Genomic DNA, 17,342 nt, shown 5'->3' with positions numbered 1-17,342 from the left:
AAATAATTTTCACAAGTATTGTTCACAGAAAAAAATGATCTATTGGATGGGGCTTAAAAAATAAATAGATGTGTGATTGGATCTATAAATATGGGAAACAAATGTTATTGATAAAGCACACAGTGGTGATCACTGGTCTCTTATGTATTCAGATATGTGGATCATAACAAATTCAAATAATGTGTGTAATATGATAATAAATTGGAAGGGAAATGACTTGTTAAAATACGAATGTGTGTGTTGGTGTTAATGAATTGGGTCAATTATATTAATTACCCTGTTATGCTCAGATCTGAGCTTATACATTAAGAGATCTATTTAAAACCCTGTATATAATTGGAATTTTTTGTAATACAACTTATAATTCTGTCTACACATTAACAACTAATATATACTCAGGTCAACTACATTAATAGGAATTTTTGAAGATTGCGCCTTTAATCAGTTGGTCTTCCCTCGTGTTTCTATTTATTGTTTTGTCCATGGTTTATTACGCCCTTTCTTTTTATAGATTTCCTTTTCACCGCCAATAAATGTGATTTCAATAGTTTTTTCTTTAAACCCTATAGGAAAAACAAGAACTTTTACTGCATAATCGCCACCCACTTCTAATGACCAAACTTTTTCGCCGTCATAATTTACTTGATTAATTCCACATCCAGGAACAGGGGTAAACTGACGGTGACGACGTTCTGGCTTTCCGGCTATATATTCTTCAAAAATAATATTTGGACCATTGTTTGGATTTTTTACATCTATTTTCAACAATTGCATATTGCCAGGAGCTTGACCAGGGGGACCGCTTGGCTGACCTGGACCGGGTGGGCCGCCTCCATAGCCTCCAGCTGCTCCTGGTGGAGGATAACCACCTGGATAACCCCCAGCAGCTCCCGGTTGACCGACATAACCTGCTTGTCCATAGGGTCCAGTAGCTCCTGGTTGACCATAAGGACCAGGTTGGCCAGCATAACCACCTGGATAACCTCCAGCTGCTCCTGGTTGAGTGGGATAACCAGTTTGTCCATAGGGTACAGCTCCTGGTTGACCGTAAGGTCCAACGGCTCCCGGTTGACCAACGTAACCTGCTTGTCCATAGGGTCCAGTAGCTCCTGGTTGACCATAAGGTCCTTGAGTGGGATAACCACCTGGATAACCTCCAGTAGCTCCTGTTTGACCATCATTTCCTGGCATTAAGGTACTCTTGACAGGCTTTGTAGGATGAGGTTTCCCTTTGTCTTTGGGCCCCTTACTCTTTTTCATACCTGGAAATTTGGCATCCAAATCTTGTTTAGTATAACCTGAGGTAAATGATGATCCGAGATCATCACGAAACATAGAGCTTCTTTGGTGCGGAGGGAGCATGCTTCCGTCTCCATCGTCATCAGGATCGAATCCAAATACATCATCATCAGGATCCATACAAATGGAAAGATAGAATGAGTATAAAATTATTCCAGTAGTTAGAACATTCATCGTTGCTAACGAGAGTGTATCAAAAATAGTGCAAAATAATCTGACTGATTTATAGATCAACTGTCAAATGGATGGGGTTTTAAAAATATATAGTAGATGTACGATTGGATCTACAAATATGGCAATGGTATGTTATTGACCATGGGATACAGTGATGATCACTGTGGTCTCATGAATTCAGACATGAGAAATATGATAAATTTCATAACATTCGTGAAAAATGGTAAAATAGTTCGTAAAGAGATGCGAGGTGTTGGAACACTGTTGTGTATATTCATATGTCATCCGTTATTTGGATAGATTATATTAATTCCTATTTTATCATCTTTAGATCTGAGTTTATATTTTAAGATTAGTATTTAAACCAACATTTGTAGCTAACAGTGGTTGGTCTGTTTTTCCACACAAATATCTATTTCAACATTACAAAACCCATGAAGCAATCCTCCAATAGTTACTTGGTGATCAGAATCTGATGAACTGTAATTTAATCCATTGGTTCTAGAATAGTAGATCCGTAATGCTTCTTGAGTCTAAAGTTGAAGATAAGTTCATGTGACAAAACCACGATAGTCTTGAGTAGTATGATTAGACTGTGATACTGAACAGTATTCCATAGTAAACATGGTGTCATACAATGTACAAAGATCAGTGTGTGAGAGTCTAGTGAGGTATGTGAGTGTCATGTTTTATTAATATGTGATAACAACACAACTATACAATTAGTTATATGATATAATATAAAATTATGAGAATATATATCTAATTGTGTATACATTTAATGTGTATAATTTATTTGTTCTGTTGGGAACAGTCAATCAGATTATTCATAATTAGTACAAATTTAATTTATATTTTAATATTATATGAAGAGATCAATTAAACAATCTGGGCCCAAGCGGAAGGTTTAATAATACAAACTAATAACTTAATTATCTAACATTAACAACTAATATATATATGATTCAAATACATTTATATATTTTTTTGAAATTAGCCCTTTAACCAATCTTCTCAAAATTTTCTAATCTACTTTCTTCCATGGTTTTTTTCTTCCTTTCTTTTCAAATGTCTCTGTAGTACCACTTTTTAGTGTTATTATAATGGTTTTTTCTGAACTCCCTATAGGAAAGATAAGAGCTTCCATTGCATAGTTATCATCTTCACCCATTTGCCAAACTGGCTTACCGTTATAAGTAATTACACTAATTGCACAACCAGGACTAGGATTATATTGACGGTGAAAAAGATTCTTTGGTCCTGATCTAAATGTACTAAAAGTAGTAAACGGATTGTTTTTTCCAGATTTTGCGTCTATTCCGACTAATTGTGTTCCATCAGCAGCTCTAGTGCGTGGGCCACTTGATTTACCTGAGCCGGACCTGCTACCGCCAGAACCTTCAGAACTTCTAGGAGGGCCATGAGCTCCAGTCTCTTCAGGTTTTATATTTGCATACAAACCTTCCTCGACATGAGCTTGAGGACTAGACTCTGGTTCTATATAACTAGCAGAACCGTCATCGCTTCCTGATGCCCCAGCTGCATATTCATCGTCTTCATTTGGTGGTTCTTCATATATGGGATCACTAGTAGCACCGCCTGATGCCCCAGCTATATGACCTTCAGGACCTCCTGTTTCAACATTTACATACCATGATTGCTGGCCTTGACCGGTACCACCACCTGATGGAACATTTACATAATCTTGTCTGGATTGTTGTGGATCACTGACTTCATAGACTTGAGAAGATCCTCCAGGCTGATTATCAGGAACAGGTGGATCTTGTGGTGGTGGACGTGTGGTACGTTTGCTAGGCCTTGAATATTCAGGGGATGTAGGTGGTTTGGGTTTCTCAGGGACCGTGTCATCGGACCCCCCAGCCTTTCCCCTAAGTTTAAGCTTATCTTGCAATTCTTTATTAAACTCTGCGGAAGGACCATGTCCGGGAGGTTGACCACCCGGATGCCTTTTGGGTGGTTTAGGAGTTTGTTTAGCTGGTTTTTTAGGTCTGGCACCACCAGGATTGGAGGAATCTCCGGGGTCCATACAATTGGAGGTGTAGAATGAGTATAAAATTATTCCGGAAGTTATAAAGTTCATTGCTATTAACGAGTGTGTATTTAAAAGGGGTTAAGAGAGTGTGTTTGGTTCGCATAGAATTTGTCAAAGGGATGGGGTTTAATGGATGGTTTCGTCAAGATTTGAGATTGGATCTGTAAATATAGAAAGCAAATTTTGTATATAATGACATACAGTGACTGTCACTGTTGTCACGTATTCATACATGAGAATGAAAAAAAAATTTGACAACATGTGTGTGCACATTGATAAAATACTTATAAATGAGATTTAAGGATTGTCGCAACTGGATTTTTTGTCATTCCATTTATTATTTGGGTAAATTATGTTAGTTCCAATGTTCTCATCTTTAGATCTAGGTTTATATGTGAGGGCAACCGCGTTTAAACCAACATTGGGAGTTTACAGTATTTGGCGTGTGGTTCCACACAAATATCTGCATCATTTCCAAAGTTTCTTGAATGACATGCCTCTCTCTTCACCTTTCTTCATCACCTTTACTACAGCCATTTGAAAATCCTCGTTAGTTACATGAACGCGCCTTTCCCTGAGGGCAAACATCCCGGCCTCGGTGCAAACAGACTTAATCTCTGCACCACTACAGCCAGTCATACTTTTAGCTATTTCGAGTAAATCAATGTCCCTTAAAAGATTCATTTTCTTCGAATGGATCCGCAGTATTTGTTCCCTTCCTTCTGCGTTAGGGTTTGGAAATTCAATCTTCCGGTCAATCCTACCAGGCCTCAACAAGGCTTCGTCCAAAATGTCAATTCTATTAGTACACATGATTACTTTAATATTTTGAAATGGTTCGAACCCATCTAACTGATTTAAAAGTTCGAGCATCGTTCGTTGTACCTCAGAATCGCCGCCACTGCTCCCGTCACCTCTAGAACTTCCAATACTATCAATTTCGTCCATGAAAATTATGCTAGGAGCGTGGCTTCTCGCCATTACAAATAGTTCACGAACCATCCTGCTACCCTCGCCAATATATTTCTGAACCAGCTCTGATCCGCTTACTCTTATGAAAGTACACTCAGTATGATGAGCTACAGCTCTAGCCAGCAATGTTTTTCCGGTACCAGGGGGACCATATAACAGTACTCCCTTGGGTTGTGATATCCCAAGTGAATCAAAAATTTCAGGGTGCTTAATAGGTAGTTCTATAACTTCTTTTACCTGTTTTATTTGCTCTTCAAGCCCACCAACCATGTCGTATGTGCTGTCGGGAACCTTCTCAACCTTCATGAGAGCAACTAAGGGATCAACCTTTGTGGGTAAAATTTTATGTAATTTATATGAATCTGACATTAAAGCAACCCTTGTGTTTGGAGTGACCAAATTAACGTCAATATCGCTGGCCAAATCGACAACATATTTGCCTTCTAGACTAATTTTAACTAATATCTTGTCATTGCACATAGATTTAACAACCTCTCCGACAAAAGAACCTGATTCTAGTAAGCTGTGCAACTCATCTTTCAGTTCTCTCACACGGAGGTTAAGTTCATTCCTCTGAGCCTCAAGACGAGACTTAGTCATGAGCTTCTGTGACAGAAGAGCCTGGTAGTCCTCAATCAGGTGAGTATAATAGGACTGTAATCCCAAACAGTTATTCATAGTAAATATACGATATTGAGAGATTGATGAGAAATAATAATTCGAATTTTACGTTTGTAAAACTGTGGAAGGAAAGTCAAATAAAGTTGAAATTAAAAAATGTAGTCTTAGAGGAAAAATTAAAATATATTATGCGATATTTAAACAAATTTATTAAAAATACTATAAAATTATAAATTAAAATTATCTGGTTAGTAGTGTTGAAAAATAAATATAGTAGTGCTAAGTGAATGTCATTTTTTGATTAAATGTGATAATAACACATTTATACAACAATTAATTGATATGATTTATTATAAAATTATTTTAGAATATTCATGTATCTAGATGTGTATATCGTTAATATAATGTGCATATTCACAACTTATTTTAGATATTCAATCTTAATAATTTGTTTTAGAATATGTTAATTTTAAAATGTTTGGATTTAATCTTTTATTTTAGAAGGTCAAGCAGGAGTCTGGTAAATTGACTCCTGGATCAAGAGGCATATTGATATCAAGTTCTATCACTGGAAAACATAAAGATGCTATGCAAGAAATTTTATATATTCTTAGACAGGTAAAAAATTACAAATAATTTAATCAAATCATTTTAAATGATTTTACAGCATTAAACCTTATCTATTGAAATAATCTCCTGTTTGTTTTACGTTTTTCTTACAATGATTTGTGTGTTTCCGTTATTTAATAACACTTCCACTTTCATAACCAATCCATTGGCAATAACGACAATTGCTTCTTGAACATATATTCTATCGTTAAATCCAGCTATTAAATTACCCTGTTCTAAAATATTTATGAAACCATAACCCTCATCCGCCAAAAACATTAAATAAGTTTTTCCTTCGCTCCTAACTTCAGAGTGGAATGTACCTGGATTTATTTTAGAATGAATTTCTAAATTAATAAGTTTTACTTTTTTTGGCTTTTTTGGATCTGTAGGAGTTGGTTTAGGCGGGGGTTCAGGTTTTGACGGTGGTTGATCTGGTGGCTTTGGTTCGGTAGATGAATCTGCCTTTGTTTCCTTGTCTTGTTGTTGAGTAGTAGTTTTTGTTAAATCGATAGGCTCTTCTTCTTCATCAGATTCTACTTCCAACTGAATGACTTCTGGTTCTAATACTTCTTTTTGGGGTTGAGGTTGAGGTTGAGGTGCTGCCTGTGTTGGAGTTTGTAGTTGAGGTCTGGGAAACCTAGGATATCCTGAAAAACGTAAATGATATCGATATTGGCCCGGCATGGGATGAGGCCATGGCTTAGGAAGAGGTACATTGAGCCTATATCTACCGTATCCTAAAACGGCTCTTGGAACGTGTGGTTGAGCTGGTTGTGATGGCGGCTGCATTATTGGCTGTTGTGGTAATTTACTTGAGCTATCTTGTGTTGTATCTGGTTCACTAGATGGACCAGGTTGTGGTGTTGACGTCGATGCTTGCGTAGGCCAGTACCCGTATGAAGTTAATTCATAGGTTTGATTTGGTATAGGTTTTTTGGATCTAGGCTTGAGTGGTAATTTTTTAGGTGATAAACTGGGATCTGGGTCACTTTTTTTAGGACCATGCGGTTTAGTTTGATATGGCTTATATCTATACCTTCTAGTTCTCTTTAATTTACTCTTACTTTTTACAGGTTGATGTGGTGGAGCATCTCCCGAAGCTCCATGAAAACCCTGTTCATCTTGTGGATTTGGTTGTTCCGTAAGAACTGATGCTAATCCACCGGTTTCAGCCTGAGATTCTGGTGTTACAACTTCTGATTGTTGTGTTTCCTGTGACGTTTGCTTTTCGGATCCGCTATCATCGTTATCCATACAAATGGACATGTAGAACGAGTATAAAATTATTCCACATGTTAGAACATTCATTGTTGATAACGAACATGTCTAACCTGAAATAATTTTCAAGGTCATCTTACACAGAAATAAATGTTCAATTGGATGGGGTTTTAAAAATATATAGATGTGTGACTGGATCTATAAATATGGGAAACAAATGTTATTGATAATTACTATCACCTATGATCACTCCAGTTTCATCGATTCAGACATGAAAATTAAGATAAATCTGTATAACGTACTTAATATGACAAAATAATTGGAAATTAGAAATGTGTTGTAACACTGATTTCAGTGAGTCTGTTGACGTGTCATCCGTTATTTACGTAAATTATATTGACTTTGTCATTATCTTCGGATCTGAGTTTATATTAATTTCAATATATGAAGAATTAATTAAAAATTCTTGTCATAAATGGAAGGATTATTAATACAATTTATAGTTATATCTTAAACAAATAGAATATACTTAATTCAACTACATTTATAGTGGTTTTGGAAATTAGTCCTTTGACTAATTGACCTTCACATATTTTTCTATTACTTTCTCTTTCCATGGTTTATTTTTCCCTGACTTTTTAAGATTTATTTGATAACAATCAACAAGTTTGATTATCATATTTTTTTCGGAACGACCTATAGGAAACACATAAACTAAGGTTGCATATCCATCACCTACCATTTTCCAAACTGGTTTGCCATTATAATTTACCTTATTAAATCCATATCCAGAAAGAGGCTTAAACGTACGATGATAACGTTTATTTGATCCTGCTCTAGATTCATCAAAAACAATATTTGGATTGTTCATTCCAGTTTTTGCGTCTATTTCTACTAATATTGTTCCGTCAGCTGCTCTTAATTGATCTGAATCACCTGATGCAATTGCTGGTTTAGGTGGTATATATCCAGAAGTTCCTTGAGAATATTTTCTACTACTTTGTCCATATGAAGATGAACTATAATTATCTGATGTATTACCAGATGCTTTCCCCTGTCCTGGTTGCCCTATATAACCTGATATACAACTTACAATACCTCTTGATGTTCTGCTTGGTTGTCTGTAATCATCGCGTTTCTTGTCTTTGCTTGGAGTTGGAGTATTTTTTACAGGTCCTGGATCAGGTGGGTTTCCCCTGGGGCCTCTTTCTTTAGGTCTGGCACCAATTCGCATATGTTCAATTTTAGCCTCCAAATCTCCCCCAGTATCACTTGCGGAAGTTGATTTCCCCGTTGTCCATTCAACCGTTGGTTTTTTTTGTTCTTGAGATTTCTGTGGCCTTTCTTTTTCGGTTCCACTATCATCATTATCCATACAAATGCATTGGTGGAAGGAGTATAAAATTATTCCAGTAGCTAGAACATTCATTATTGATAATGAATGCTTCTAACTGGAAATAATTTACACCTGATTTTTACACAAATCACTGATCGAATGGATGGGGTTTAACTATGTTTTCATATAAGTGTGTGACTGGATCTATAAATATGGGAATGAAATGTTATAAGAATTTATTTTGATTCACAAATCTGAATACAATATTACAAAATATTCAAAGAGATATTTGTCTTGGAACACCAAGTTTAGTGACTGTTTTGATACCTCCTTTATATGTGTCAGGTATATTAATTCCAGTATTGTTATGCCAGATCTAATTTCATATATTGTTTCCTCTATTAAACCAATATTTCTATGAAAATATGATTGATTTGTTGCTAACACATGATAATTTTGATTGATAGAAGAGATATGTTTCAGGGGTACCACCAATGTGTATCAGGTGATTGGTTTGATATATTACGTTCTCAACTGATAAAATCGATATATATAGTAAAATTTGTAATGTTATCAACACTTAATTTAATTTGTTCGACATTAAATTGGAATTTAAAAGTTAAAATTTAAAACAAAATATTAATAAAACTTAACTTCTTGTTGGCTTCCATTGTTTATCAGAACCTTTCCTCTTAAGAGTAATGCTAGTGCCATTAATAAATTCTATAGTTATTTTCTTACCAGAAAACCCAACACCAACCACTAATACTTTGGTCGCATATATATCATCTTTTGTTTCCCAGACTATATCACCGTTATGTGTTATTTTTTTGTATCCGAAACCTTGTTTGGGAGTGTATTTATGAATCATTCCATGTACTTCTACTAGGTATGATGAAAAAAGTGTGTCGGATGAAGAACATTTACTTTTTGTTTCTAGGTCTACCAATTGTGTTCCATCAACTGATCTGAATTGATCTGATAGGTGCTGCACAGTAGTTGGTTGGGAAGGTGTATACCCAGAAGCTCCTTGAGAATAACCTGTCTCACTTTCTCCATATGACGATGGACTGTAATGATCTGATGTGCCACCAGACGCATAACCTGAATATCCAGAAGATCCTGGTATGTTTGAGAAATAAGAAGGAGGACTGGATTCTTGTGATTCTTCATATGTTGGTAGTAAAGAGTAACTCTGTGGTCCAGGTGTATAAGGCGGAGGTGGATCATGATGTTGTGGGTTTGGTGTATTTGGGTGAAAAAATTGAAAGCTATCCTCATATGGCGGGGGATCAAAACCTTGTGGAGTTGGTTCGTACGGTGGAGGTGGTTCTGAATGTTCTTCCTCGTTGATAACTCTAGATTCATAATCATCATCAGGATCCATGCAAATGCATTGGTAGAATGAGTATAAAATTATTCCAGATGTTAGAAAATTCATTGTTGATAATGAACATGTCTAACTGGAAATAATTTTCACAAGTATTGTTCACAGAAATAAATGATCTATTGGATGGGGCTTAAAAAATAAATAGATGTGTGATTGGATCTGTAAATATACGAACCAAATGTTATTCATAAAGCACACAATGGTGATCACTGGTCTCTGATGTATTCATGTTTATGAATCTTGATAAATTCAAATAACGTGTGTAATATGATAAATAATTGGAAGAGATACATGAGATCGTAACATGAACGTGTATATTGTTATCTTAATGATTAATTGTGTAAATATTAGCTATTCCGTTATTATTTTAATTTCTGAGCTTAAATATTAACAGAACAATTAAACACACTTTTTCTAAATAAAAGCTTTAATAATACAATCTATAATGCTAACTATCTCATTGAAATATAATATAACCTTAGGCCAACTAGATTTATAATTTTTTTCAAAATTTCTTCTTCAATTAATTTTCCTTCACATATTGTTTCATTCATTGTTTTACCCACGGTTGATTTTTTCCTCCTTTTCTATAAAGTTCTGAACCGCCATTAACCATTCTGATAGTAATACTCTTTTGTGGTTTACCTGTAGGAAACACAGTAACTCTTGTTGCATAATTGCAGCCATCCATAGTCCAAAGTGTTTCACCCTTATACATTACACAACTATACCCATATCCAGGATGAGGCGTTAGCTCACGATGAGGTAGATTATTTGGTCCACCAAATTGATGTAAATTTGTACGTGGGTTATCAAATCCATTTTTTACATCCATTTTCACTAATATTGTTCCATCTGGAGCTTGGTTAGCTGGGCGACTTGGTTGACTTGATGCACCTCCTGATTGGCCAGAAGCACCACCGGACTCTTGTTCGGTTGACGTTAAGTTACTTGTTAGAGACTTTGGAAGAGGTCGTTTTCCCCTTGATCCTTTGTTTTCAGGTCCTTCATCATCATTATCCATACAAATGGATTGATAGAATGCGTATAAAATTATTCCACATGTTAGAACATTCATTGTTGAAAATGAATGCTTCTAATTGGAAATAATTTTCATAGTCATCTTACACATAAATAATTTATCAATTGGATGGGGTTTAACTAATCTTTTAATATAAATGTGTGATGGATCTATAAATATGGGAAACACATTCTAATGATCATTGCTAACTTGATCATAACACTTGTCTTATGAATTCAAACACTTGAATCAAAATAAATTATCACAAAACTAGGGCAATGTGATAAAAAAATGTTAGATAAATAAGAGCATTAGAACAATTTAACTGAGTGTTTCTATGTGTAATTGTTCTGTTAGGATTAATTAATTAATTTTTTATAATTATTATAGATTTTAATTAATATTTTAATGTTATTATATCAAGAGAACAATTAAACATTTTGGTCTTGAAAGTAAGGTCTAGTAATACAATTATAACTGTATCACCATAAATTTACAACTGATATACAAATTTTTAGACTAAATTTGTAAGATTTATTGGAAATTGAGCCTTTAATCAGTTCCTTTTCCATCATCTGTATGTTTTCTTTTCCATTTACTTCTTTTTCCTCCCTTATAAAAAGTAATCTTAACACCACTTTTTAGTGTTATTACTATACTTTTTTCTACAGTCTGTACAGGAAATATATCAACGTTTACTGCATAATCTTCCCCGTCCAATTTCCAAAGCTCACGATCACCATGATGTATGAATTCAAATCCAAATCCATCATTAGATTGAATCTCATGGTGTGTAATATTATCATCATCTTCATATCTAGTATAACGAACATGTCGATTTCTTGTCCAATGGAATGTATCTATTGTTAACAATGTTGTTCCGTCAGGAGCTTTAGGATGTGGCTTACATTTGAAAGATGAGCATCGTGGATCTTGGGAAATATCACCTTCCTCTTCTTCTGTTGGGTTGTCTCCTTCGTCTTCTGAATCTGTGCCAACTTCCACACGTTCAATTTGAGCTTCCAATTCTTCAGGTTCACTTGTGGAAGTTGATTCGTCGTCAAGTATATAGACTTCTTTTGGATCGAAAACATCTGACTTTTGTTTTTCAGTATGTACATAATCAGAAGGTTTTCTTTTCCATCGACTTCTTTTTCCTCCCTTATGAAAAACAATTTTAGCACCACTTTGTAGTGTTATTACCGCAGTTCTCCTTGGACCATCTACAGGAACTATATCAATTTTTACTGCGTAATCATTATCTTCAACTGTCCAGAGATTACGATCACCATAATTTATTAATTCAATTACACACCCAGACTGAGGGGAAATCTCAGTGTGTAAAACACCGTTGTCATCTTTATATCTAATATAATTAAGATGTGCATTCCTCGTCCAATAGTATGCATCTACTGATAACAAGACTGTTCCATCTGGGTTTCTTTTATGTGGTCTACATTTATAAGGATATAAACAGTCTAGTCCGTCGGAAGGATCACCTTGCTCTCCTTCAGCTGGCTGCTGAGGAGGTGGGTTGTCTCCTGGATCTCCGTCGTCAGATCCTCCATCATCAGGATCCATACAAGTGGAAAGATAGAATGAGTATAAAATTATTCCAGTAGTTAGGATATTCATCGTTGATAATGAGAGTGTGTCAAAAATAGTGCAAAATAATCTGGCTGATTTATAGATCAACTGTCAAATGGATGGGGTTTAACTGTGTTTTCATATAAATGAGTGATTTGATCTATAAACAAGAGAAACTCAATTATTGATCATTACTAACACTTATTATCAGTGTTGTATCATCTAATAATACATGTGGATAATGATAAATTTGTATCACAAGTGTGTGTACAGTGATAAAATTTTAAATGATAAATGTATTGTAACAATGTTGGAATTTGAGTGTGTGTTCTGGAATTACATTTATCGTTTGGGTAAATTTTATTAGTTCCAGAATTGTTATCTTAAGATTTGAGTTTACATATTAAGATATTAATTAAGATATTCTGTGTTAAATGGAACGTTTAGAATAAAATTTGTAATTCTGTCTACACATTAACAACTAATATATACCCAGTTAAACTACATTTATAGGAATTTTGGATTTAGTCAGTTAATCTGTTTCCTTGTCCTCATCAGGATTTTGTCTTATCCATGGTTTATTCTTTCCTGACTTTTGAAAAATAACTTTACCACCACTTCTTAGTTTTATTTCCATAGTTTTTGCTGATCTCTTTATGGGATACAATTCAACCACTGCTCCAGGATCACCGTCTGTCATCGTCCAAACTTGTTCACCGTTATAATATACGGCACAATAAAAACAATAAAGATGAGGTTGAAACGAACGGTGTTTTTTACCATCTTTGCCTTTAAATTCAGAACAATTAGTATGGTTATTGTTTAGCCCATTTTTTGGATCTACTGATACTAATATGTCTCCTTCAGGAGTTTTATCATGAGGGCCACAGCCACAATCATCGCTTGTGTAAAGTTCCCTTGGCTCTTCACCTGGCAAATGTGCCCATTCGTCAGAATCTGGGGGTGGATTATCTCCAGGGTCTTTGCCGTCAGATCCTCCTGCAGCACCATCCATACAAAGGCATGTGTAAAATGAGAATAAAATTATTCCAGTAGTTAGAACATTCATCCTGGATATTGATGGGTATTAAAATGGGATTAAGAGAGTGTGTTTGATTTATAGATCAACTGTCAAAGGGATGGGGTTTTAAAAATATATAGTAGATGTACGATTGGATCTACAAATATGGGAATGGTATGTTATTGATCATTACCGACACTTTTGATCACTGTGGTATCATGAATTCAGACATGAAAAACAAGATAAATTTCATAACATTGGTGCAAAATGGTAAAATAGTTCGTAAAGAGATGCGAGGTGTTGGAACACTGTTGGGTGTATTGATATCTCATCAGTTATTTGGATCAATTATACTAATTCCTGTATTATTATTGACATATCTTGTGTTATTATGGTTAGATCTAGGTTTATACCTTAAGATGAGTATTGGAATCAACATTGGTAGTTTAAAGTGGACGGTGTGTTCCTCCACACAAATATCTATTTCAACATTACAAAACCCATGAACAAATCCTCCAATAGTTACCTGATGATGAGAATATGATGAACTGTAATTTAATCCATTGGTTCTAGAATAATGAGATCCGTAATGTTTGTCTTAGTCTAGAGTTGGTAATGAGATCATGTCACAAAACCACGATAGTCTTGAGTAGTATGATTAGACTGTGATACTGAACAGTATTCCATAGTAATCATGGTATCACATAATGTACAAAGATTAGTGTGTGAGAGTCTATTAAGGTATGAGAGTGTCATGTATTGATTAATATGTGATAATAACACAATTATACAATTAATTGATATGATATAATACAAAATTACGTGATATTTATGTTTTGAATGTGTAATATGAAATGTATAATGTGTATACTCATTATTTGTTCTGTTGGGAACAATTATCCAGATTATTCATAATTATTATAAATTTTAATTTATACTTTAATGTTATTATATGAAGAGATCAATTAAACACGCTGGACCTAAATGGAAGGTTTAATAATACAAATTATAATCCTAATTATCTAACACTAAAAACTTATTTTAGATGTTCAACCTTAATAATTTATTTTAGAATATATATTAATTTTAGAATGTTTGGATTTAATCTTTTATTTTAGAAGGTCAAGCAGGAGTCTGGTAAATTGACTCCTGGATCAAGAGGCATATTGATATCAAGTTCTATTACTGGAAAACATAAAGATGCTATGCAAGAAATTTTATATATTCTTAGACAGGTAAAAAATTACAAATAATTTAATCAAATCATTTTAAATGATTTTACAGCATTCGGAGAGATTCTACCCCGACGTTTCAACTTGTTCAAGAGATGTCGATCATGTGGATAAAGAAATGTTATTAAAATCGGAACTGGAGGATCTAAACCAGGAATTCAATAGATTTGTACCAGGTCCTTGCATTTCAAAGGGGCTAAATTATGTGTATTTTAAGAAACTAGAGGATACTCCTTCCAAATACGTCAGTGAAATATTCAAAGAAATTAAAAATAACAAGAGTTATTCAGCCAGATTTCTATCAAGAATTGTTCCTGTGGATTATATTTGTGAAGCAAAAGAGGAAGATCTGAGGTGTACCCTCAAATCTTTAATTTCAAAAGAGTTTCCACTTAGTCTGGCAAATTCTGACAAAGAAGGTTCATTAAAAGAATCTTCTATGACTGAAGATAAAATAAATAATAAATCGGAAAATAAAGAAAATAATAATAGTAGCAAAATTTTGGAAGAATCAGATAAAGGGGAATCAGTGGTGACCTGGGCTTTAGAATTTAAACGTACAAACTCAAACGCTCTTGGAAGGCAACAGGTTTTAGATGTAGTTAATGAATTAATGGGAAAAGAATATAAAGTTGATCTTAAAAGGCCAGAAAAATTAATAATTGTCTACGTGATAAAGGTGAGTGCAACCCACTAATCCCACATTAGGCCCTTTGTGCCGTTTCTGTAATTTCTGAATACTCCCAAATCGCACATTTTAAATTAAATGTTTCTATTGAACGTTAGTTGTGATAATTTTATATTTTTGTGATGTTTATGTACATGTTTGCTAGATTCTATTTTTAATAAATGGTAGATGAAATCGATTTACCCGTGAGTTTGAACTTTTAAAATAATTTTGACATAGAATGATGTGTTGGAAGTGCCAAAAGACGGCGAATGGATAATTTGTGGAGATTCTGGAGAGGATAGTAAATGGTATACTCATGAATCTGGAAAATGGATGTATAATTCAGAAGAGCATGTATACTTCCATATAGAATCGCAAAAAATAGTGCCTGATTTAGCATATTTCGAGGCGAAAAATGAGGAAAATCACCCAGACGATTATCAAGACGGTGTCGATTTACAATATCAAGATGAACTTGGGGATCCGAATCAATCAGAAATCGATCTAGAAAATGAATCAGAAGAAGAAATTTCAATGGATTTTAACAAAGATCTGATAGCGGGAACAGAATCTCGAATGGTTGGTTATAAATTTAGTTTATTTCCACGATTAATAAAATTCTTTAGGGAAATCTTGATTCTAAGATTGAGAACGAAGATCGGTTCATAACGAGAGAATCCATGTCAATTCAAAAGTTAACAAATTCCGATGCCTTGTGCTACTTTTCAGGAGTTTTTGACGGTCATTACGGCCCAAAGTAACGCTCACTTACATATTTAATATTCACATTTAGATGCGCCGAATACATTGTGAGACATTTAAAGAACAATGTTTTGACAGTTTTCTTACAAAATATAAAGACTTACTCTACTTTGAAGAAGAGAAAGTTATTTACAAAAGCGAATTTAAGTTGTTCAATAAATGAATTCCCAGTACAAACAGACAACCGATCTCGGGTGGTGGACAACCGAGACCACAAAGATGGTACACAGAAAGATTATAGTACAATTAAGAGGTTAAATGAGTTAAGTGATGAGGTCTTTGTGTTTATACACTCAATATCGAAGGCTATAGAAATTATAGATAATAATTTTTGCTCATACGCCCAAAAAAAATCCATTTTTGATGGTAGCACCTTGAATGTGGCGTTCTTCTTCGGACCAGATTCATTCGGTTCTTTGAAGTTGATTTTAGCTAATTTGGGAGATTCGAGGTCCATTTTATGTGTAAGAGAGGGTAACAAGTATGTGGCCAAGGATTTAACAAAGGAGCACAAACCAAATGATAAATTAGAAAGGGAGCGAATTTTGAAGAATAATGGACTTGTAGAGTATTTGCAAGGCTGTTGGAGAGCTATTTTGCGTAAACCAGACGGGAATGTTTGCGCAATTTCTACCTCCAGAACTGTTGGAGACTACATTTTTAAAACGCCAGACAGTATCGTTGGTTCACAACCGGACCTCTACGTCCACGACGTTGATTTCGATGACCACATCTTCCTAGTACAGTGCACTGACGGAGTAACAGATGCTCTTTCTTCACAGGTATTTTCAATACACTGTTAATATACATGATTTTATTTATACTAACAGAATAACTTAGTAATGAGGGTTAAAATTATGAATTTGTAGGAAATTGTTGATACGGTTGTTGACTGTATAAAATTGGGTTATGATCCCAAGACGGCTGCTAAGAAGGTGGTTAATAAAGCGGAGGATAGAGGGTCATCGGACGATAAAACCTGTAATATTATCTATTTCGGATGGCATAAGAATCTGTTTTCAAAGGTAAATAAAACATTAGTTAAACTCCTTAAAGTTTTATTAACGTACAAATTTTCAAATGGATAACAAATGTTATGGAATATATGATCAGTAAATTGTATGTGATTTATTTTTTACCCAGTAATATTTTAATAGTTAAGCCCTGAAACCGGTGAGGGAGAAAAGGAAGTAGAATCAGAAGAATTGAAACAAGAAGAAGAGGATATATTTTAATGTGTAATAATTTTATTAAACACTGCCTGATGTATATGTATATTTAAATTTATTTTTACACATGATGGGGAAATCAGATAAATTTTATAAAAGTTTTTCAAAGTGAATTTATTACAAAATGAAATTTACATGTAAAATA

At 34.3% G+C, this 17,342-nt stretch overlaps 11 protein-coding genes across 11 annotated transcripts; 2 read left to right on the top strand and 9 right to left on the bottom strand.

The window, feature by feature from the left end:
- Nucleotides 1-392: 392 nt before the first annotated feature.
- TpMuguga_02g00895 (Tp9) lies at nucleotides 393-1,589 on the bottom strand. Its single transcript, XM_760370.2, has one exon. It carries the CDS (start codon nucleotides 1,471-1,473, stop codon nucleotides 469-471), a length of 1,005 nt encoding a protein of 334 aa, XP_765463.1. The 5' UTR covers nucleotides 1,474-1,589; the 3' UTR covers nucleotides 393-468.
- An 843-nt stretch (nucleotides 1,590-2,432) lies between these two features.
- Nucleotides 2,433-3,574, bottom strand: TpMuguga_02g00894 (uncharacterized protein; the record flags this gene model as incomplete). The annotated part of the gene is made up of 1 exon (XM_760369.2): nucleotides 2,433-3,574. One exon carries the CDS (start codon nucleotides 3,572-3,574, stop codon nucleotides 2,498-2,500), a length of 1,077 nt encoding a protein of 358 aa, XP_765462.1. The 3' UTR covers nucleotides 2,433-2,497.
- A 420-nt stretch (nucleotides 3,575-3,994) lies between these two features.
- On the bottom strand, nucleotides 3,995-5,359 carry RPT6A (26S proteasome regulatory subunit 8-like protein; the record flags this gene model as incomplete). The annotated part of the gene is made up of 1 exon (XM_760368.2): nucleotides 3,995-5,359. Exon 1 carries the CDS (start codon nucleotides 5,174-5,176, stop codon nucleotides 3,995-3,997), a length of 1,182 nt encoding a protein of 393 aa, XP_765461.1. The 5' UTR covers nucleotides 5,177-5,359.
- Nucleotides 5,360-5,726: 367 nt separating this feature from the next.
- Nucleotides 5,727-7,106, bottom strand: TpMuguga_02g00892 (uncharacterized protein). Its single transcript, XM_760367.2, has one exon. It carries the CDS (start codon nucleotides 7,037-7,039, stop codon nucleotides 5,825-5,827), a length of 1,215 nt encoding a protein of 404 aa, XP_765460.2. The 5' UTR covers nucleotides 7,040-7,106; the 3' UTR covers nucleotides 5,727-5,824.
- A 142-nt stretch (nucleotides 7,107-7,248) lies between these two features.
- TpMuguga_02g00891 (uncharacterized protein) lies at nucleotides 7,249-8,378 on the bottom strand (the record flags this gene model as incomplete). The annotated part of the gene is made up of 3 exons (XM_061305493.1): nucleotides 7,249-7,369; nucleotides 7,492-8,017; nucleotides 8,048-8,378. The coding sequence occupies 2 exons, from the start codon at nucleotides 8,376-8,378 to the stop codon at nucleotides 7,524-7,526; spliced, it is 825 nt and encodes a 274-aa protein (XP_061161455.1). The 3' UTR covers nucleotides 7,249-7,369; nucleotides 7,492-7,523.
- Nucleotides 8,379-8,934: 556 nt separating this feature from the next.
- On the bottom strand, nucleotides 8,935-9,726 carry TpMuguga_02g00890 (uncharacterized protein; the record flags this gene model as incomplete). Its single annotated transcript, XM_760365.1, has 1 exon — nucleotides 8,935-9,726. One exon carries the CDS (start codon nucleotides 9,724-9,726, stop codon nucleotides 8,935-8,937), a length of 792 nt encoding a protein of 263 aa, XP_765458.1.
- Nucleotides 9,727-10,155: 429 nt separating this feature from the next.
- Nucleotides 10,156-10,898, bottom strand: TpMuguga_02g00889 (uncharacterized protein). The gene has a single exon (XM_760364.2). The coding sequence runs from the start codon at nucleotides 10,751-10,753 to the stop codon at nucleotides 10,226-10,228; it is 528 nt and encodes a 175-aa protein (XP_765457.2). The 5' UTR covers nucleotides 10,754-10,898; the 3' UTR covers nucleotides 10,156-10,225.
- A 117-nt stretch (nucleotides 10,899-11,015) lies between these two features.
- On the bottom strand, nucleotides 11,016-12,411 carry TpMuguga_02g00888 (uncharacterized protein). Its single transcript, XM_760363.2, has one exon. The coding sequence runs from the start codon at nucleotides 12,329-12,331 to the stop codon at nucleotides 11,249-11,251; it is 1,083 nt and encodes a 360-aa protein (XP_765456.2). The 5' UTR covers nucleotides 12,332-12,411; the 3' UTR covers nucleotides 11,016-11,248.
- A 361-nt stretch (nucleotides 12,412-12,772) lies between these two features.
- Nucleotides 12,773-13,467, bottom strand: TpMuguga_02g02070 (uncharacterized protein). The gene has a single exon (XM_061305518.1). It carries the CDS (start codon nucleotides 13,350-13,352, stop codon nucleotides 12,816-12,818), a length of 537 nt encoding a protein of 178 aa, XP_061162193.1. The 5' UTR covers nucleotides 13,353-13,467; the 3' UTR covers nucleotides 12,773-12,815.
- A 741-nt stretch (nucleotides 13,468-14,208) lies between these two features.
- On the top strand, nucleotides 14,209-15,322 carry TpMuguga_02g00887 (THUMP domain protein; the record flags this gene model as incomplete). Its single annotated transcript, XM_061305492.1, has 4 exons — nucleotides 14,209-14,295; nucleotides 14,423-14,539; nucleotides 14,589-15,215; nucleotides 15,245-15,322. The coding sequence occupies exons 1-4, from the start codon at nucleotides 14,257-14,259 to the stop codon at nucleotides 15,320-15,322; spliced, it is 861 nt and encodes a 286-aa protein (XP_061162191.1). The 5' UTR covers nucleotides 14,209-14,256.
- On the top strand, nucleotides 15,313-17,230 carry TpMuguga_02g00886 (Protein phosphatase 2C family protein). The gene is made up of 6 exons (XM_061305491.1): nucleotides 15,313-15,409; nucleotides 15,444-15,785; nucleotides 15,833-15,963; nucleotides 16,000-16,750; nucleotides 16,838-16,993; nucleotides 17,126-17,230. Exons 1-6 carry the CDS (start codon nucleotides 15,386-15,388, stop codon nucleotides 17,201-17,203), a joined length of 1,482 nt encoding a protein of 493 aa, XP_061162192.1. The 5' UTR covers nucleotides 15,313-15,385; the 3' UTR covers nucleotides 17,204-17,230.
- The last annotated feature ends 112 nt before the right edge of the window (nucleotides 17,231-17,342 follow it).

Source organism: Theileria parva, chromosome 2 (assembly GCF_000165365.1).
Source record: "Theileria parva strain Muguga chromosome 2, complete sequence, whole genome shotgun sequence".
In the NCBI taxonomy this organism is placed as follows: domain Eukaryota; phylum Apicomplexa; class Aconoidasida; order Piroplasmida; family Theileriidae; genus Theileria; species Theileria parva.
This window is presented reverse-complemented; position numbering and strand designations above follow the sequence as displayed.